This window comes from Electrophorus electricus, chromosome 22, assembly GCF_041902795.1.
Source record: "Electrophorus electricus isolate QZ-2024a chromosome 22, ASM4190279v1, whole genome shotgun sequence".
In the NCBI taxonomy this organism is placed as follows: Eukaryota; Metazoa; Chordata; class Actinopteri; order Gymnotiformes; family Gymnotidae; genus Electrophorus; species Electrophorus electricus.
Window position 1 is genome coordinate 7,539,388 of NC_137518.1, and position 22,579 is coordinate 7,561,966.

Sequence of the window (22,579 nt, forward strand, 5' to 3'; positions counted from 1 at the left end):
TATGGGTAAATCCTGAATCGTAATCGTTGTAACATTCCAGGGTCATAGAGCCAACACGAAGAGTCCTGGAATTCATGATTAACCAAAAGGAAACAACACACGAGGATAGAAGGGAAGCTGGCTAAAACAAAGAGGCTAGGAATAAACGAAGGTTAGAATAAACACAAGGCTAGGAAACACGAACAACTAGGAATTACAAACATATAAAGGCTAATACACACACACACACACACACACACGGAGGCTTTAAGTAACACAGTGGCACAAAAAAGGCATGGATTAACAATGACCAGCCCTGAAACATGGCGAACAGGTCTTAATTACTGAACATAACAAGGCTAGAATGAGGTACAGGACATGACAGGCGAGGAAAACGAAACTAAGGAACCGAACCACAAGAAAGTAACGCAAAACATAGACACGAGACAGGGACACTAGGAGGGTGGCCAATCATGACAGAGACATGTACTGTTGGCTGCTAATTTTATTCATTAATAATTTTTCATTTTGATTTTCCTTTCAAATGAACCTTTTTTTTTTAATGTGAATGAAATCTGTCTGAAGCATCATAAAAATTATTCCTACTTGGCATGTTTTCACAACCTTCTGAAAATGCAAACAATTGTGTAAGAAAAAAAAATTCATACACAATTATAAATAAGGTGGATTCCATCAAAGTCCAGGAATGGAACTGGTGATAGAGTGCTTTCCTTTTCTTTGTGGAACTTTTACTGTGTATGAAGAATAAAATGTAATATGTACTTCGATTTCACTCATGGATTTAAAATGACATGAAAAAATGCATTCCATTTAGAAAAAGCCATATTGCCATGAACAGTAATTAAATATGTTCAGAAATAAAAAGAGTCAATCATGTCTGTGTCCACACTTGTCTCAGAAAAATTATTTCAAAGCATACTCATTACGTGTAACAAGGCCAAGCTGAAATACTGTGAATGTTACTTCCGTTACTTTGGTTTCAAGGCAAAAAGTTAAATATACCTCCATTCGCACTGTTGGAATATTAATTGAACTCAATGAAGAAATATGAAATTCTAAAATATTTTAAACAGTAAATTTGTATTTAATCACACAAACCCAATATAACTGTCTTAAAAAATCATCACAAAATATACACAAAGAAATGTGTGTGCATATATATATATATATATATATATATATATATATATATATATATATATATACACCCACACACACACACTTCAGTTTCAAATGTTCTTACATCTCCACTAACATGTCAATCACTATGACTACAAGCCTAAATACAATAATTGTTAAAAGAATCTGAGACAATGATATAGCAGTTACAGCTCTGCTCTATTTCTTCAGTGATAAAAAACTATTCTCTGCAGTTAACAGAATTAGACAAAAAGATACTTTGCCCAAATAAACCCAAGATGAGCAACTGATCAAGATGGATGTGGAAAATACAGATTAAACAATACCAAACTACTAATATTGAATTAGGCATTATAAATGAAACCTAAATCAATATACATCTTTAATGTAATGTCTGTAATATACATGTGACAAACAGTTTGTACCTACAGGTAATACCTCAACTCAAACTGGACATAAAACCTTTTAGTATTTACTTCGGTAAGGTCTTTTACTTTTAATTTTATATTTACATTTATATATTAATTATCATATTATTTTCTATATTAATTGTTTCCACAACAATACAGTCATCAGCCTCTTCATTAGAAACACCTATCTTGTATGTAAATGTTTTAATATCATCTGTCTCTTACCATCTGTTACCCATTAACTTTGTTAGGCATCTTCTGATACTCAATCCTTGTTTCCCTGACTTTGAGTGAGTAGTCTAATCAGTTAGGATAATTGTTCAGTGCTACTAAACCTGGACTGGCTTCTGAATTCCATGAGCCAAAACGGTATATCAGGCCTCTAAACCCTTCTTCAGTGTTAAATATTTGACCATAGGATGGTTGGAGGCAGACTGCTCACAACCCAGCAATGATCCTGATGCATTCAAAAACCCAGACTGCTCTGCTTGATATATTGTACCAGCTTAACACCCACAGTTTTGCCACTACCATGTCAGTGCTAATGCTGTGTTGAGAATGGTCCACAACCCAAATATCTGCCCAGCCTCAGACCTGTGGTAAGAAACTGACCTGTGGCGTATGGGGGAGAGGGTGGTTGATGAGTTGTGTACACCAGTATATGGCTTATAGTCTGTAACTTATCAAATTAATCTTTAAAATAAGTGTATAAAGTGGCCAGTTAGTTCATGTACAAGGTTGGTGTTACTAATAAAGTGGCTGGTAGGCATATATCCTATAGTTTCCTGTCATATCTGTCAGACATCACATCACTTACAAAAATATACCTCTATTCTTAGTAACAAACATCAGTAGATTAGATATGCTGACAGACCACAACTTTCTATTTTTCAATAGACATAAACGTTAAAATGAATTTGTTAATTAAACAATTTACCATTTTAATTTTGCAAAGCAAAGCAAAAATAGTCACACAAAAATAGTCATGCCACATTGGTTTCAGTAATTGATTATACGTCACCATACTGATGTTAGTTCAATATCACCCTTTAGCCAACATTTGGTACCCTTATGATGATTGGACTGTGTCCAAATGGGTGGGCATGCTTGTAGCTATACAAGAATGCCTGGCTATTATTGTTGTGCATCTTTATGCTTAAATGCAAAAATTCTAAATAAATTGATGTCAGCACCTCCTGAAGTGGATATATAAATATGAATTACTAGCAAATGCCCATAATTTTCATATGGTGCCATATAGCAAGATTTATTGTAATGTCTAGAAAAAGTCTTTGAGAATTAACAATATGGGAAATGAAATGTTTGCATACTTCCATCAGTTGGTAGAAGTCACTAATACTTTTCAGACTTGGAAACATTTGAAAAAGTTTACAGCAATCCCCATTTCTTTCACACAGGTCTGCTTTTGAGATATTTAAAAGTTTAGAATAATTCCCTTTTCTGTCTTCCAGGTAGCGCACACTCATGCTCTCACATACAGTCTAAAACTAAGCATGCATACTCACACACACGCACACACACATCGGACCACAGGGTAACTCAGAATCTCATCAATTGACATACATGGAGACAGGCATACTGTTTATCCATAGTTGTATGTAAAGTTATAACTGCTGGGCTCTTTGGGCACAGGAGGGGGAGCCTCAGGAATAGTGATATTCTCAAGGTCAAGTAGGCGGAGCTTCATCTCCATACTAATCAGGGTGTCAAGGTCGCTTCGTGTAAGGTCACTCCCCATCTCCCTCCCCAACAGTGCACACAGTCCATCTGTCCAGATACAATACTGTTCAACAGAAAAATGGCAGGAATTAACAGAAAATAAACTAAAATAAATAATACTCATCATTTAGAACATACAACCATTCTGTCGCATGTAGACTGTCATATATTATAAAATATATATTATAAAATTACAGTACACACATATTGTACATATATAAAATTATGACATTACTGACTCTAGCACTGTGCTTCAGTAGTGTTCTATGAATTTAGCTGACCTATGTATTATGCATTGCTTGACAGTCTCTGTTCCAGTGCTAATGCTCTGTTCTAGTGGTTCATGCTTCATTATGTGGCCTCACTTTCAGAAAGAAATTCATAGATGCAAATAATGAAATGTAAACCAAAACAAGCTATAAAGTAGAATAATCGAAATAATCTAATTATATTCACAAAGCAGCTGTAAAGATTATACAATTATTTTTAAAAATAGAGACATAATATTACATTGTAGGAATACATTGCCTTGTCCCCAGACAGTATACTAATTAAAAACTGAATTTCTGTGGACATGCTTTTTTAATGAATAAAGGGAAACTTTGTTCTAAAAAATGCTTTTGCTATAAGAATCAATATTGTGAATAGTTTATGCAGAATTATTCAATGTAATATGAACATTTGTGAAGTGAACAGTAGAGACCACAGAAAACCCAATTATATATCCATTTAACAGTACTGACAGGTGAACAAACCTCATATTTACTTGGTGCCACAAAGTTAAGAGCCTCGTCAGGATCATAGAGAATGGAGAATGCCAATTCTAGTACCTCCTAAACAACACACACCAGCAGCAAGTTAATTAAAACAAACACACAAATAAGTCACTATTGTATATCATGTTTTTCTGGAGAGATGTTAGCATTTTAAAATAAATTTTGAACATAACTGAATTCTGATTACCCATCAATTAGCTAAATATTTTGAATGAATACATGCATACATTACATCATTTTCAACAAAAGTATAACATTTTAAATAAAACTATTCAGGTACACCTTTTTATATGTAAGGGGTTAGGTCTGCTGCCATTCTAAGAATAATCTTCAAATATATAATTATTGTATGTATAGATAATGCAGCTTTTTTATTTCCCCCACAAAAGTTTGACATCTATGATACGATACTTAATACTGATACATGATACAGATGTGTGGAGTTATTGGTAATAATCACAACACAGTGTGCTATTGTAAAAAGAGAGCTATGATGGTTTGTCTCCTGTACCTTGTTCTGTTTAAGTGCACTTTTCTCCTTCATATGTGGACAGTCTTTACCCGTCACCACCGATTTAATATCGGACACGGGAACTGTAAGAGGTTGAAAATAGAACCAAACAATCAAAAATGGTTTAGCCATCTATAAAAATAAGCAACAAATAAGCATGTTAAGGTACATAAAAGACAAAAGACACCTGAACCATATCTTTTATAATACACTCACTTTTGTCTGTGAGCAGCTCAAAGGGCACCTCACCCTGTGGAGATTCGTCAAGGTCACCATAGTGCAGAACCTTATGGTTCAAAGATAGACGGCAAAACCAAAACTTTTCTGTGGAAGAGAAAAAAAAGTTAAATTAAATCAATACAAACAAATCATTATTAATATTTAATTATTACTGAATTATTAAGTGTCCAAGCATCAAAGGTGCAGGAACCCTATTTGAATTATTATGAATTTTAAGGTCCAACCACTATCTTGGACCTCTTTTGGTTTTTTTTAGGATTTTCTTCTTGTTATTATTATTCTTTTTCTCCCTTAAAATAAATTGTGCAGATCATAAGTCCTACAGACATGAAACGTGGTCAATAGGTAGTAGTCCCTCCTGCTACTCAAGCGTAAGATGCCAGCCAGATTGGATTCCAGGTGCTGTGTGTGCAGTGTGGTGCAAGAAACAATAGAGCAGCACTGAACATTTTAATTTTACATCATCATCAAAAACTCAGTCACCAGCTTTTGATGACTGGATGGAGAGAGGGGATATCCTAATATATACATGTATTTGTCTATGTCTATAAATTTTTATTAACTTAGCAAGCTCCTTAATCAAATTTCCAATCTCTCTTTGTCACCTAACCTAAACCAGCTTTTTCACGGCATCTTCATGAAATAGTGGACAAAGTCATGTGTCCATGGTGGGTGGTTTCCATGTCAATGTTGCTTCATGTCAGACTGGCCAGACTGTGCTTGGACCTGGAATTGCTGCTTGCGGCTATATTTATTATTCTTTTTCTGCTTTAAAACGCATTTTGCAGACCAAACCGTAAATCCTACAGACATGAAACTTGGTCAACAGGTAGTAGTCCCTTCCATTATTCAGGCACAAGATGCCAGCCAGACTGGAATATGGGTGGCGCTACAGTGCACACAAATGCATTCCAGTCTATAACACTGTACATTATACACTGTACGTTATACAGACAAAATTATTTTTTGCAGTCATTACTAGTCTTCCACGCTACAAAAAAGCCTCAAGAACTCATAAGCTCCGCCCACTTAGATGTTGAGATAATCTGAATAATATGCAAAATCACATACATTTTTGAGCACAAAGTTTTGCTAGTATTTTCACCAAACATACAAAACTGGTATCCAAACATTCACAAGAGTCTGGAGTTTAATAATTATCAAAAAAAATCTGCTTTCTACACTGTGTAGGCATGGAGATTCCACTGCTAAAACTGAACATAAATAGCTCCAACTCATGAACGCTTCAATGCAATAACACCAGACTTTACAGACATGTATCCCAAGTGGATATGGGACAAGTCAACTATCTTGGCACACCTGCTTTAATAGGGAGTGCTATAACAGGCAAGAAACTGTCACACATACACAAATTGTCCAATCAATGTGAAACTTGGTACACAACATCTATATGCCTGTACGAACTACAACAGGGATTCTATATCTCCAAAATGGCAGATGCCATTGGCCAATCAGCTTTTAGTACACATTTCACAGGCTTCCTCAATCCACATGAAACTTGAATGGTATGGTCATATATAAACTCTCTATGAAAAAGTCAAGTTTCAAGGGAATGCTATACTAGAAAATCCAGTATATTTCCTAGATAGTCACTTGGCAACAAAATTTGTACTCAAATGATCCTTTGCGGTCCAAACAACTGCAATTAGAAGTGCTTTTCAAAAATATATAGTTTGTTCACATTAATCAACTGAATAAAATTAGCAGTTATTCAACTATTCCTAGGATTGTCAATCACATCAAAACACATCTTGTAATACTAAGCAGTCTGAAAATGAAGTTACTTTTTTTTTTTTTTTTTACTTTTTCACTATTTATGGATGCAACTCATTAATCTAATAGATACCAGTATGACTTATACATACTGACTTATACACAAACTGTCATAGTTTGTCTAAATAGACAAATTTGAAATATGATGTCAGGAAATGCGAATTCTGCACTCCAGGACATTTCAGCTTTGGACTTTCAGTTGTTAGAAGTCAATAACTATCAATTAAAGGAATATTCCAGCAATAAACCACATACATTGAAATGTTTTTCAGCATTCAGATTATTATAAAATAATTTTACAGTGCTTACTTATCAAATACTTAGTGTAAGAGTTACAGACTGCACAAAAGTATTTCTAATAGACTTCCAAATAATGGTCAGTGTGGCTCTTCAGAGGCCAGCAGGTGGGGAAGGCTCCAGGGCCAGAGCTAGTCTTACCATCCACCCTAAAGTACTGCTGTGTTCAACTGGTGCTAGTCTTCACAGACATCACAGTTCTTTTTTCAGACCGTCTGTTATTTGTGTACAAACAGACCTGTGGCCCTGCTTAGTCAACCTGGCCCTGCACTTCATGCTACAGCATCTCAACAGTCTGAATAGCTATGTTTGTTCTGTTCTGGGACTTCATCTGGGTTTTTATCACCATTGCTCTAGAGTGCCTGTGGGTCACACACCCAGCTGTGTCTCAGATCCCATCTATCAGTGGATCAGAAATTTCCTGACAGAGAGGAGACAGCAGGTGCAGCTACACAAACACATATCAGGCCAACTGACCCTCAGAACTGGTGCACCCCAAGGTTGCCTGTTCTCATTCTTTCTCTTTGATCTTTATACAGATGACAAGAACCACCTATGAAAATCCTAGTTTGCAGTTGACACCATTGTAGCTGGTCTGGTAATCTGCCTACAGAAAGGAAGTCAAGAAGCTGGAGTTCTGATACGTTTCCAACCAACTCATTTTCAACACCATAAAGACTGTCAAGATGGTTGTATACTTTAGATAGCATATCCCCTCCCCACTTGCCCTCAACATCAGTGGCTCTGTGGAGTCAGTCGAGTAACTGGGCAAAACTATATCCAGGAACCTAGGATGGGAAGTCAGCACAGTCTCCATCAGTACAGTAGAGATGTTCCTTCTATGGCAGCTTAAGAAATTAAATCTGCTACAGGGTCTGATGACACACTTCTGCACTTGTTCGCAAGATCTCAGTCAACCAATCACACTATGAACACCACCTCTTCCATCCCCTCCCTTTAGGAAGCTGATTCAAGGCTATCATGGCCAGCACAAGAATACACAAGGACAGACATCCTCTAGCTTTTCCAGAGCTGTGCCCCCTAACAGCAGTCAAAACCTGGTGCTTTATGTTATAACCTCGCATCCTTCTATCACAGTAGCACACGGCTCCATTTCTTCACATTGTTCTGCACAAAATTTAATTTGTGTCATAATGCTCCAAAACCAACTCAATACACAAAGGCAAACTTCATATGGTAGCATAAAGTATATTCTGCAAAAAACATTCATTACATTCTGTCCATATAAATGCTGTTTATACTCCTAGAACATCTCCATTTTAAATCTATTTTAAGCTATCTCATTTTTATTTAAATAAAGTTTATAGACAATTTTTGTAGTCTCTTTTTTGTGTGCCAATTACTGTTTGGTCTTTAATGTGTGCATTCACCAAGACGAATTTGTCATGTCTAACATACCTGGGAAATAAACCATATTATGATTCTGAAATGTTGAATTTTTAAAAATAGTTTTTTACTGTTATTTTCTTTTTTCAAATTCTTTGGCAAAACTAAGTTTGCTCACAGGAGACCTTTGTGGAAAACAAACGACTGATAAGTGCTTTGTGCGACAGACTGGTGTTTGTGTGACAGAGTCACGAAAAGTATAAGGAGGTCACATAAAGGCTAAAGAGGTGTCACTCACTCCAAAAAAACAAAAATGTTCCTCTTAAATAAATTTGTCAATTAGCTAAATGGTTGCATGTGCAGAATTTTGTTGATATTTGCATGTGGGAAAAGATGACCCGGTCCACATTGGATTATTACCTTGAAATTTCTGTCATTTCTACGTGGAAAATTCTATTAAAAGTCTATTATGAATGCCATATGCAAATGAAGAAAAACTGCACTAGCGCCATATATCTTGCAAGTGGTTAAATGTGCCAGCAATCCACATTTATGAATGAGAAAACTTTATTGCAAAGAAAGAATGAAGAGTTTTCATATTTGCTGTAAGACATTAGGAGCTGCTATAGGAAATCAGTTTACCTGAAGTGTTAGGTCTGACTGACAATGTGAGTAGAAGGAGTCACCTTGTCTCCGTCGATTACCCAGTTTACGAAAGCAGCTTCCTTCACATAGGCGGTTCAGTCTCTGCTGTTTAATCAGCTCCAGGATCTCTGGCTGGATACGTTCTCGGAGCTCTCTGGTCAACAGGAAAACACACACATACCACATAGATGTTAAGGCAGAACTCATATAGAGACTAAAGGAGTGATTACTGAGCCTTTTTGTAATAAGTTATTTTAGTTTTGATTTTGTACAACTTTTACATTAAATTACATAATAAATATGCTTTTCATTTCAAAATAAAACTTGCCATAATGCTTTATATTGTATTTATTTTATAGAATGCAGAAGAACAGTAAAAGGATATGGTTTTTCATGGCAAAGGCTCAATTATCTAAAGAGTCTTGACACAATCTACGGAATAAGTATTTCTATAAGCAGAGAGCTACGCTATATTGCAAACAAAATGCAAGCTGTGCAATAATTTCAGTGGCCAAAACTCCAAAGAGAATGTAACTGGCAGCATTCCTAAGATGAAGTGAGACTTTATGGGCCATTGTCTCTACTCTTTTTGACATAAGACACACTAGAAGCCCAACCTTGTCAACCTATTTATTTCACCAAGGTATCACTGTAAAAGAAAACCTTCTAAACGCATATTTAGTTTTGCCTAGTAAAATAAAGCCTCCTGATCAATAAAGCTGATCATGACTTTCAGACAGAAAGTGAGGGATGATGGTTCCATTCTTTCCTTGAAATTTCTAGAAATCAGGAAAATGCAGGGATTATGTTAGGCTGGACAGGTTTTGGCTATCCTCTTGAATGTGCCTAGATTGTCAAGAGCTCTAGGCAGGGAATTCCACAGTTTAGGGCCATAGGAAGAAGCTTTGCCTCTCTTTAATTGGGTAGTGCATATGAGCTCCTGTGGGAGCATACCTAATAATCAAATCAATGAGGTACAGAGGGGCGTGAGCATAGATATATTTGAAGGTCATTAAGAGTACTGTAAAATAAATTCTGAAAGACACAGGTAGCCAGTGCAGAAATGTGCTCAGTTATTATTGTGCATGCTAACATCTCAATATGGAACATTTTACATTCTGGAAGCCAGAGATATAGGTAGGCCAGAAAGATTGTTACAGTAGAGATGAGTTGATACAGAGGCATGTGTTGGTTTTTTGCTGTTGAAACTAGAACAGATAGGCCCTGCCTTCTAGGTAGCTGAGCATATCTAGAGGTCAACACCCATGAGTGTTAAAAACAAGAATAACAGGGTGGCAGCAACTAATGTGTGGACAAAAAAAGATGCGTGCGTGAAGTACTTTGGAGACGTGTGCTGGCATCTCCACGATATTGACTGTAGAATAAACCATCACCAGATATTCGTTGTATGTGATTCCTTGGGATGAACCCTTTAGTTTCAAGATATTCAAATATGAATATATTTAAAATAATTTTACATCTAGCCTAATGTGAGGTGAATAGATAGCTCTAGCACACTAACTCTAGAAGCCCGCAAAAAGCTATAAATGGGGGGAGCTGCAACTTTCACAAAGACAGATTTCCGAGAACAAAATCTAGTTCATATTTATCATTGAACTGATCAATTATAAAAGACTTGCTTATTAATGACCTTACATTGAGTACAGCAGCTTTTAGTGAATTGGTGCTGTTTTTTCCCCCCAAGCTTTAGAGTCTCTGCTTAATTTACGGGTAATAGGTTAAGCTTGTTATTCTGTCTCTTGTAGCCATGCCAATGGCTATTACATACACCAGGGATATTATTCTGCCAAATAGCATGGATTCCAGGTTCCAGGCTGTGTGTTATTTCTCAGTGGAGGAGGGAGGAGGGTATGCATGTTGTTCTATGCTACTCTGCGAGCAGAATTTGATAAGAAATTCACTTCATCAGTTTTGTTTCTCAGAATGTTTGCCAATCTGGTGACTGGGGACTCTTGTGGTGGACAGTGCCGTTGTTTGTGTGTGTCATAAGCAGATAAGCAATGTTGTGAAGCCATCCTCTTTAAAATAGCTCACCACATTCCCAGAAGATGAAAAAGTTATCTACAAAGTTCAACATGTGAAATGCACATTTTGAGGTGAGTCAGTTGTTTAATGGCAACAGCTGGCTAAAGTGGCCAGTCCCTCGTCCCAATGTAGGTTTAGGTGCCTAGATGAAGAGTTTGGTAGGAGAGAAGTCGAGTATATCTATCAGGTAGTTAGAGTTTTCCTTCAGTATTTCTGACTGTTGTTTGGGGATGTCCCTAGAATTGGCATGCATGACGATTATCTCTACAGTGGGACTGTCTTGTTAAATCAGACTGATAGCTCAATAGTGTCCACTGTTTTTGGGTGAGGCCAGTCAAGTGTTGATGCACCAAATCAGAGGAGGCTACATGACTGTCCCCTGGTGAGCTAGACAATGCTGCAGAGTCAAATCCAGAAGACAAAACCTCAAATCTTTTCTCAAACTTCATTTCTTATTGCAGAGGGGGACAAGCGGGGCATTGCTTTCCATCAGGAGTGTGGAAGACTTCTTTTCTGTTTTTGTTCTTCATACCCTAATAAACAATCCACATATTGCTATTATCAGCCCTGGGAGTAAAGGATAGATTTAGCTTTGATACAGTTCCTAGCTAATTCTAGCTAATTTGACACAGTGATATCCACATTCCAAGGAACTGTGGTTACCCCAGTTTCAGTTGCATTGGTCAGTTGAGCAGGCATAACCAGTGGAGAGTTCAGACACTACATCATCTTTTATAGAATGTAGTGTGGAAATCCTCTCATGTAGTTTGGTAACTTTCTGTGAAAGTTGGTGACAGTCTAGGAAGCTGGTGGAAGATGGTGATATGGTAGGTGGCATAGCTAGATTCAGGAATGTACCATTTCTCAGAATATAGTGAAAACGTCTATTGAAAACTTATAAGAAGCAAACAAACAAACAAACAAAAACACAATATAAAGCCAAAAGTAACTAAAATGTAGAAGATGGAAACAGAGCGTGAGCACAAATCATATACTCTGGAAGCAAACCAGAAGTGTAAGTGTAATTAATGAAATTTAATCAAATGACATTCTTAACAGCATTCAACAGTGATACAAGTCCCATCTGAATGTGTCATGTCAGTCATTTTTACACAGTACAGGTTCTTGTGTCAGTAAAGATTCTGGCACCTTTTTCTTATTATAACATGCTCAGTAATATTAAGGTTATTTTATAACTGTTCAAATTACCATGTCAGTAAATATTCAAGTGAAAAAGGAGATTTCACAGCATTCATCAGTGATTCAAGTCCCATCTGAATGTGCCATGTCAGTCATTTTTACACAATGCATGTTCCTTTGTCAGTAAAGATTCTGGAACTTTTTTTCTCGTTATAAAATGCTCAGTAATAATAAGGTTATTTTATTTCTGTTCAATTTACCATGTCAGTAAATATTCCAGTGAAAAAGGAGGTTTCACATGGACGTGCTTGAGGAAGAACTGACTTGCATTATAAATACATAGATCAAAGCAAGCTGCTCACTCAAATCAATGAACTACTCCAAAAGTTCAATACAAAACATTAAAATACAGAGGACAGGCCAAAGGCTTTCTCAGAGGAGCAAAGATTTTATTAGCTTTAAGTAGTATAGGTAGTTTTTAGTATCTTGCCCTATTAACCAAAACCTAATTTTTGTGAAGTGGAAATACACAAAGTAGCCACTCCCGTCGCTGTAATTTATACCAAGATTTCTTATACCAATTCAATTGGTCATAAACATTAGAGTTCTGTGGTAAAATTACTTTATGCACATATGTTTGGAAAATGAATCCCATCTAAATAGCCCCTTTCTCAGAAATTAGTCTAAATGCTTTATGCAATATTGATGCAAAGCCATTCTAAAGACATCTTTATAATACCCAAACCATTTCAACTGGCTCCTCTCAATCTTGAGAAGCAGCGGCTCTACACCAAGGCCTTCCTGGATTGCTAGGCTCCACAACCTATCACGCAGTGAGAGTCCAGCAACCCTGTGAAAATCCTAATTGCTGCCACTTGTATTTGGAGTCTTATTATTCTTTCAGTCATGACCCATATCTCATGACCATAGGTGAGGATGGGTATGTAGATTCTCTGGAACACGGAGGCCTCCATCCTAGGGCAAAGTTCTTGCTTCACCACCACATACCAATTCAGAAACCACAACTCTGTCAAAATCCCAAGATACTTAAACTGCCCAACGAAGAGCAGGGTTGCTCATCTCTCCTGAAAGGAACATTCTTTTCCAGGAGTGTACCATGATCTTAGAGGTTCTTATTTTTGTTTGGAGGTTATGATTATCATCCCAGACACTTCATATTTGGCTGTGAAGTGCTGAGGTGCATTGGCAGCCATTAAATAAATAAGGTTTCCAATTCCAGTATAATCCCTGGGGATATGGTGCTGTTTCACAGTGCAAAAGAACATAACCAGTTCTTGGCACCAGTACTGAAAGATACTCTCTGTGAGTGGTAACCTGATTTTGCAAAAGGAGAGGGCTAAAGTATGATTTGAATCCCCAGTACTCATAGACATAGTACCAACAAATATGTAAATTGAAGAAACATTTATTTTTATTTCCTTCTGTTTGTATGAAGAACAGAAACATACTGGCTCATCACTGGGTATCAATATGGGTGGAATTATCTAAAGAGTGTAGATTTACAGTCCCAGTCAGTAGTTGCCTTAATAACAGCTTTCTTGTAAATTGAGTTCGATACTCACATTATTGGTGCTGACTGGAAATCATCCTGGCTCATCCGCTCTGACTGGCGCAACCGTAGGATCTCAGAGTAATTGAGGCTGCGCAGTTTGCTCTTTAGCTGCTCAAGAGATGAAGGTTTCATAGCTAGAGCTCTGGTGATCTGCTCCCGCACCACCTGCATGACCTGAACATAGATATGTAGTCTGCATTAGAGCACTCACATTGGCCCATCTACATGTATGCATGCACACATCCAGCGTCACCCAGCCACACTTAGCCACACATGTTTTTTGGTTAATATTAAGTTAACTTTGATACACTCATAAACTGAGTTACACTGTGTAGCCAACCATGCTCTTGCCGAACCCTCATCTCCTTTTGAAACTTAAGATGTGTTCTTTTAGCTGACTTTAGATAATGGTGTTCAAATGCAAAATTATTTGAATGACACTACACTGCCAAATATTTAATAAAAAGAAACAAACAAACCCAAACAAACTACAGTTTGAATTTGCTTCACATTTAGAAAAAGATGATTTTTAACATTTGTACTGTCAAATCCAGCTTAACTGGAATTTTAGTTTTGCGACACTCAAATTTTTAGGGAATATGTTTTGATTGACTGTTGCCTTATAGCTTTGTTAGAATTAGGCTTCTTAGAATCTTCCTTTATATAGTCTATAGCAACCAATAGCATCACTGTCAAGTGCCAGAATATCCAGAAGAGAATGGTAATAATAACGCCAAACTGATAAACATTTAGCTAGTTTTGGTGCCAACTACCTTGAAATCCACAATGAATTTTGATTACTGAAAAATTTACTTTGTACTGGTATCTGGTTGGTTAAGATGGTTCTTAAAACACCACTTTTTGACCACCCAGACGATATGTCTCTTAAGTCAGCCATTTACCAACCATACATGGTTTTTGTGTGATTCATTACCATATGTCAACATGCTAATGCTAACCACACTGGAGCTGCCTGAAATGTTTCAGGTTTTTTAGCTTAACCACATCAGCATCTGCTGATCTTGCTGACTCATTATGATGCATCAAACTCCCACTTCCCTCTTTCCTGGAACACACTGACCATCATTCATATTTTACTTCAGGGACACTGCCTTATTGCCCACCTTACAGTGTTAGTCCCTTTTGTTTCCTGGATGAAACTTCACTTTGGGTCCTCCTTTATCAACACCATAATCAAACACGTTTGATCTGAAAAAAGCTCAGCAGGAGCTACTGTTAACATTAGATTCTATTGAATATTATATTGAATTAAGTTCTGACATCTTCCTTCTAAATTAAAAGTAAAACTGTGCATCAAGGCACAATTAATTAAAGATGGTCTGTACTCACAGAACAGAGTTATATAACAACTGAAGTTTGAGAGAGAACCCATGCTTGAAATTCCTCCCTCTTAGATTACTCACTGCGACTGAATGTTTTAACACCCTACTCCTCTGTTTTCTCCATTACTTCTAGCCTCCACTTGAAGTTTCAGAAAATGGGGACTGGCCTTTGATGGCATAGAAGAAGTTCTGAACTTCACTTTCTGCATTTTTTTATTCACTTCATAAGCCATTATCAGTTAATTAAAGGTGTGGTCCAAATTTGCAAAGATCATGTTTTTATATTGTTACCAAATATTTTAGGCACATGGTTCTTTTCTTTTTTTTCCTTAATGCCTATTGTTTTTTTCCACATGCTTTTTGTGCCTATTTGTCAGCCAGTATCATTTTATTGTCAAAAGACACACACCCCAAAATACAAACACACACCTTGTTGAAGTCCTCTGTGGTAGCTCTCATTTCTTTCCAGGTCTTATTTAGTAATTGTATGCAAACACAAAAGAACTCTTCCCAGGCCCGGTCATGTGTAAAGAACATGGGATGGTAGTCGTTACAACCCTCATTTGCTGCAGAGATATAAAAGGTCTTAGTTCATATCAAGATTACCAAAGTGCAGTTGAAATAAATAGCATATGGGTGGCACTTACGAAGTTCTCCAACCTGTAGAATCTCACACAACATGCGGGTCAGCTCAATGGCACAGCGACCGAATGGACACTCATGTTTGTCTTCACGACTGCTGTTTTCCAGTACAATCTGGGAGAACACACATGTGCGCGCACACACACACACACACACACACACACACACACACACACACACACACACACACACACACACACACACACACACACACACCAGTTAATTGAAATAGAGTTATGATTAGAAAAGTTTAAAACAATGCTAATTTGAAAGTGCTTTACATGCTCTCTACTTGTCTCAAACATAGGGTAGGAGAGACTAGCCTTGATTTCAGTTGATTGGCATAATGTAAATCCATTTGCAATTAAAAAAATGTTTCAGAAATGCTGTTTGATTACCTGTATTTTTGCATTATTTCCTATCAGTCTAACTGTCATGTTCTATGGAAATTGTCTTATACAACCCACAACACTGACTTCCATCATGTAAAGCAGAGTGAGGTGTTCATTTTTACAGCCAATTACTCTGCTAGTCAACATACATGTGAGATAACCTCCAAGGCGACATTAAAGCCATAATACATAATCAATACCTAATCTGTGGCTAATATTTTGAGCTGTTATGATCCAAGTGACCATTATGATCTTCTAATTCCTTTATCTTGGAAAGAGATAGCATTAGCTGATATATTTAGCTGTTACTTGATACAGTTAGTCATGTTATCCCCAACTGAGAGTACTTAATGTTTAAGGAGTAAGTGATTCCTGATATATTAGCGGATTATAAATTAAAATGTAGAAACATGAAAGATGAAATCAAATCAAATACATTTACATTTAAGGCATTTAATAGTAAGGCATTTAAATAGTAAGAAAATATTTATGAAATACACTAAAATAAAAGTTCCTTATTACATAATATGCTTACGCGGATGTAGGTGTCTTGGTGCAGTTTCGCCAGGTACAGCATGTTATCTAGAGCCAGCATTCCTGGAGGAGTCTGAGTGAAGTCGAGTGCAGGATTAACATGGTTCTGGAACAAAAAAAAAACCAAAACAAAAAAACAGATAAATAAAAATTTCTAGGTCAGAAACCACAAAATATTTCTCTAGCACTAAACAAGAATGAGGTCCATCCTCATACAGTTAATGAATAGTGTGCAGGCTACAACAATAATACTGTCATGATTGGCCACCCTTCTGGCGTTCAAGTTTTCATGTTTTCCCTGTTGTGTCTGTTTTCCTTTACATCCTCGTTGTGATTCCATTCCGTAGTTTCATTTTCTTCGCCCCTGATGATTTGCACCTGTAGCTTGTTTAGTGTCCATTAGATCATGTATTTAAGCTGTGTTTTGTTTCCCCTGTTGCTAGTTATTTTGGTTTGTTTGGTTGTGTTTTGATTTAGTAAAGCTGTTGTTTGTCGTCTCTATCACTTACTGGTTAATTCCTGAATCCTATCTACTTCTGTGCAGCTGATGTTTTGCTAATCAGCCTTTGTCCTTTTGTATGATTCATGTTTTGGTTTGCTATAGTTCTATGCATCTGTTTTAACCTTCATATTAGCCTCCTGTTCATGTTAGCCTCCTTTTATAAAAAAAAAACAAACCTTGCACTTGCATCCAGCCTCTTGCACTTGTATGCTGGCTATTGCCTCATCCCTGCTAAACGTTAGAGAATAAATGAACAAAAGCAAGAATGCAGCAGGAGGGCCTCCACGAATTGCAACATGTTCTATCCTCATCAGTTCAGACTTCATTCGATGATACAGGGGACACTGGCTTAGTCCCAGGAGAGGAGTTGGATTATCCTAAAGCTCTTCTTTGGTTGTTCCTTCATTGATGGCATTGATGGCAACTAGTGAGTATGATGGGGAGGACAATTCAGTTGGGATACTTATTATGCAATGCAAAGGTACTGTTCATGCGAACATTTCTCAGGGGAAAAGCACCACAGTGGGTTGACCTAATTCTCAAATTCAAGAACTCAGGAGGCAACAACTGTGGACGGCTTCTTCCAGCTGCTATTAACATGATTTTCTTGGGTATCATAGCAACAACCTCCAAGCTTCCCCATGCTCGGGAATGCTCAGGCCGCCTCCGGCGCACTTAGAGAGGCTCAGGCCATGGCTGCAGCAGCACAGGATCTACCATCAGCGGTAGCTATGCCTCGTGACCTGCAGCTGACCAACACAATGCCTCCTGACGCACTGTTTGCAGCAGATGCACTCTAGGATCAATCGTCTGCATCATCTGCTCCCCCAGATCTGGTGTCTGCAGCAGCCATGTCTATGGACCAGCCTGCCCTTCAGAACCCATGCCAGTCCCTGTCTCTGGTGTGGAGGATACCGCCTAGCCAGTTCTTGTTACTGGTGTGAAGGACGCCACAGCCTCTTCCTGTTACCGGTGTGGAAGACTCCATGCTGCCACTTCCTGTTCCCAGCATGGAAGACACCACCCAGCCTGCTCATGTTTCTGTTCCCGGTGTAGGAGACACCAAACAGCCTCTTCCCAGTGTGATGGAAGCCACTCTGCCTATTGCTGTTCCTGTTTCCTGTACCAGGTCTCTTCCTGTAACTGCAGACCCGCCATAGCCATGCCTCCGGATTTCCTGGACCCGTTGCTGGCCACAGCCACAACTCTGGACCTCCCAGAACTGCCATCGCTGGCCGCAGATGCACCTCTGGATCTCCTGGACATGCCGCAGACCACAGCTGCGTCTCTGGACCAGCCAAATCTTCCACTGATTGCTGCCACACCCCAGGAACCGCCGTCTGCAGCGGTCGTTTATCCAGATCCCCTAACAGTAGCTGCTGCACTGTCAGACACTTGATCCCGACTTGGAGACCACCGCCCAGACTGTCCCCACACCTCACCCCAGGCCTGTCCTCCTGTCTACTCATTTTGTCCACTCCACAAGGTTTATCTTCTGATGCTGCTCACACTCCAGTGCCAGTTCCTTACCTTGCCCCATGTTCAACTCCTTCTTTCCTCAGGTTCAGTTCCTGTGTCTCCTCCCACAGTTACCCAGGTTTCTGGTTCATGTACTGCACCTGGATCTGTTTCTGTGGTTGCCCCAGTACCTTGTTCATGCTCAGCTCCCTTGTCTACTTCTAAGTGTTTAGTGCTCTCTGTATTTGTTCCTGTAACCGCTCCTGGCTCTGTGCCTGCTTGTGTCATTCAGGTTTCTGTGTCCAGATCAGCTTCCTCAATGTCCTCTGGTTCTGTTTCATGTCACACCTCATCATCCCTGGCTCTTTTTGGTCCTGTCTCTGCTTCATTTGTTGCTCCTGGTCCTGCTCCATTTCCTGCTCTCTCTTGCCTGAACTTCTGCCTCTGTTCCTATCCTAGTTTACTGTTTTCCTTTTGTTTTTTAAATTCTGCTTTTCTGGAGTTTTGCACATTGGAGGGGGGGCTCTGTCAGGATTGTCCCGTCCGTCGTATCACAGGTCCCATGCTGGCGCCTCTTTATCACTTGTTTCAGTTTCCAGCTATCTTTTGGGTTTTCTGTTTTCTTCCTAGTTACATTGTCCAGCTGCAGTTGGCATTGGTTTAGTATTTCTCTGCCCCCTATTTAGTTAAACGCTCCATTTTAAAGGTCTCACCTATTGCTGGTAGTGTGCTTGTGTTTCAGTTCCTGTGTCCTGCTCCTCACCTTGCCCTGGTACCAGCTTTGCCTGTCATCTAGTGACCTGCTTCTGCTTCTATTGCCCCTGTACATCACCTGCCCTGACTCCAAGTCTTGTGCCTGAGTGTGCCCTGTCTCTTGTGTCTTTTTCTGTCTAGCCTGTTTCTGTTCCTGGTTCTTGTTCTGTTACATCTGCTCCTGTTCCCCTGGTTTCTGTTTCTGTTCCATTGTCTGCTCCTGCTGAGTCTCTGGTTTCTGTGTCTCCGGTCTCTTCTGCTCCAGTGCCTGCTCCTTGTCGTGCCCCATGTTTGGCTCCAATTTCTGGCCTGTCTGTTCCTGTGTCTCGTCTGGGTCCTGTCCCTTCTCCGCGTCTTGCCCATTCTGTTTTTGTCGGTGTCTTCCCTTACCTTTGTGTTCTCATGCCTCATCAGCTGTTCAATACAAGAGAAAAACCTATCAACCTGCATCTTCTGCTACTGTAGCCTGGGCTCCTGGTGTGCATCTTGATTTATTGCAGCAATACACTTCTAAGGGAATTTTCCAGTAATTTCTAGATGATGATAGAGTACTCTCTGCAGCCATACAAACACATATACAGAGAAGAGACTGCACCAAAGCAAGATGTTTTCATGTTTCCCTGAAGACTTATTATTACCTTAGCCTAGTAATTTACTGTGGCCTTCCAAAGGCCTCAAGACCAAGAGATCTCTGGAAAACTGACAGGCTACAGAGGCATTCCTTTTCTCCAACTGCCATGTCAGGGGATAGTTTTGAAGCTTCATGAGTGACCCTGATGAAGAGTGATGCACTGAAGGGGTGAATTATTAAGACAGGGTCTTCAAGGTCAAGCCTCTTCTGGAACAGATCCTGACAGCATGTAAGTTAGACCACTACCCACATCAGAACCTGGCAGTGGACAAATGCATGGTAGCTTCCAAAAGTCACACTGGCATAAACAATACATGAAAGGTAAGCCCAAAAATTGGGCTACAAGTTGTTTGTTCTTAATTATTAACAAAATTTACTTCAGCATTTATCAGGGGAAAGGGCAGTACCATTCATGTCTCAGTTATGATGCTGTGATGGACCTGCTACGTGTGCCTCCCTTGGGTACTTGTTACCATATTTTACACAAGTGTTACATTGTTCCAGGACCAGCACATGAAGAGATCAGGAGTGTTGGGACAGTAAGGAAGAATTGTGCTGGCCACCCACAGACAAAGATGAATATCCTGCCCAACAAAGCAGCAAGACATCAAGTACTGTTCACTGCTCTAGGGTGGTAGCAATTTGCTCAACCATCCAAAAAAGTCTAGATGTCTGGTGAGACAGTTCAGCATCATGTCAAAAACTAAAATGGTTCAGGTGCCACAAACCAGTGCAGGTATAACAGGTACACAGGTAAGACTGACCTCTCAGCTGTGCTGATTAAGTACTACAGTGTCACAGAAATGCATGAAAATGAGGCAGGAAGCTGTTTCTGCACTTCATAATATTGCAGTATTAACAGCTACATACTGTATATAGAGAACTGCAAGAAAGGAAAAAAATGCTTCAGGCAAAAATTCTGGGGATTGGTGTGCCATCAATGTTGCAGACTGGGGGAAGCAGGAGGATGCTACTTGGCTGGCAGAGAACCCAAAACAAACAGAGGAGTCACCAGTGACGAGTGCAGAAGCATGGGCAGAGACATGGTATTGACTAGCAATCACAGACACACCTGCTGTGGAACCCAGATTGAAAGCAACCGAGGAAAGAAAACTGCACTGTGGTTAATGAAGAAGAGGAGGATGAAAACATATGTGTATATGTTCAGGTCATGCAAAGTTCCTGTCTATCAGTTCCTGATGTGATTTGCTTCAGTGTGTGGCATCATAAAAAATTGTAAATAGCTATTTTCAAACGTTTTTGTAAATAGTTTTGATTCCTAAAATCCAACTGCATTTCCCTGTCACAGGAGGTGGAAATGGTACATCACATCCTTTCAAGTGAACAACATGGTAATACATCTTTGTAATTTAGTGGCTAATAGGACCTGGGTGAACATTTTAACTAGAACCGTCTTTAGCTAATAGTGTCTTCACTGTAATGTTACAATTATTATGTAACTGGACACAATTTTCTAAATGTAGACAGTAAAGTTGCCAGGTTGAGACACTGGACAATGATCTCATGATCTGTTTTGTAAGATATAAAAAAATTTATCATGAGACTCCTACAGCTAAATTAAAATTTTATTTGAAAACATTGGAATTAGCTTTACAGATAGGCAAAAAACTATAATGTGGTAATTACAAATACTCTTTTAATTAATTTGTAATTAATTTATCTATTACAAATAATAGTTCTAGTGAATTAATGTAATGATGTGGTTATAAAAGTTGTATACTCCTGGATGAGGACTGAAATTACATTATGAAGGATGTCAGACCTCCAGATGCAAGGCTAGAAACCCCGTCATAAGGGCTGGAATTTGAAATAAAATTTAAAAGACCATTAGAGGGTCATGAGGGCACTCACAATGAAGCCTAGCATCTTGTAGTCCTTTGTATACATGGCCTTTCTCTTTTCTGTGCCAATAGGATCATTCTCCCCATCAAAGGCAATCCTGCGAAGCTCAAAGACGATGTCTCTCTGTGACTATCCAAGGGTTAGAAGGATGATGTCATTTACTTAATAGAAAGTAACATTGGATATTACTCATTAGTGCATTTTACAGTCTAGTCAATTAAAAATTAAGTGATGCCTACTACTACTACCAATATAATAATGATGCATAAGTTCCTAATAATAATAATAATAATAATAATAATAATAATAATAATAATAATAATATATAAGGTTAAACCACCTTTTTGCAAGTCAGTTGCAAATTATTAGCTTTAAAACAATTCTGAAAAATCAGAACTATTACTTGATCAGTGGGATCCATTTTAGTCATCATGCGCTCTTCTAAGAGGTTGAAGGTTAAAACTTGCAGCACATATAGCTGGTGTGCCATTTCAGCTTTGATTGGTCGATTGCCACGAATTACATGCTGTAAAAAGAGCATCAAAAAATTATCATTTTCTTAATTTTTTATTTGAAATCACCTTACTCACATTTAGGGCTTATTTCATCAGATGACTGACAGCATTTTTCAAGACTTGTCAAATAATTCTGTTGAGTACTTACTGTAAACATGCTTAGACAGATTAAGCATTTTGAAATGTTTTAACCATAATCTTTTAATAGTGCTCTGGCATATACAGTTTTTTAAATAGATGTAAATGTAAAACAGAAAAAACGTCTACTAAGAGCTACTATACATAAA

At 38.4% G+C, this 22,579-nt stretch overlaps 1 protein-coding gene across 10 annotated transcripts in view; it reads right to left on the reverse strand.

Annotated features, from left to right (window-relative positions):
* Positions 1–466: 466 nt before the first annotated feature.
* elmo2 (engulfment and cell motility 2) overlaps positions 467–22,579 on the reverse strand; it is a 60,443-nt gene continuing 38,330 nt past the window's right edge. For 9 of the 10 annotated variants that reach the window (XM_027002008.3, XM_027002012.3, XM_027002010.3 and 6 more), the window contains 11 exons: positions 22,181–22,303; positions 21,787–21,906; positions 16,572–16,676; positions 15,650–15,758; positions 15,432–15,568; positions 13,670–13,833; positions 8,942–9,054; positions 4,794–4,901; positions 4,578–4,660; positions 4,046–4,123; positions 467–3,354 (listed from right to left, as the gene is read on the reverse strand). In XM_027002008.3, the coding sequence (XP_026857809.1) occupies positions 3,154–3,354; positions 4,046–4,123; positions 4,578–4,660; positions 4,794–4,901; positions 8,942–9,054; positions 13,670–13,833; positions 15,432–15,568; positions 15,650–15,758; positions 16,572–16,676; positions 21,787–21,906; positions 22,181–22,303 (1,341 nt within the window). In that variant the 3' untranslated portion in view covers positions 467–3,153. Of the gene's footprint in view, positions 3,355–4,045; positions 4,124–4,577; positions 4,661–4,793; positions 4,902–8,897; positions 9,055–13,669; positions 13,834–15,431; positions 15,569–15,649; positions 15,759–16,571; positions 16,677–21,786; positions 21,907–22,180; positions 22,304–22,579 lie in introns of those variants that run through there. The other variant, XR_014119386.1, reaches the window with a different exon arrangement.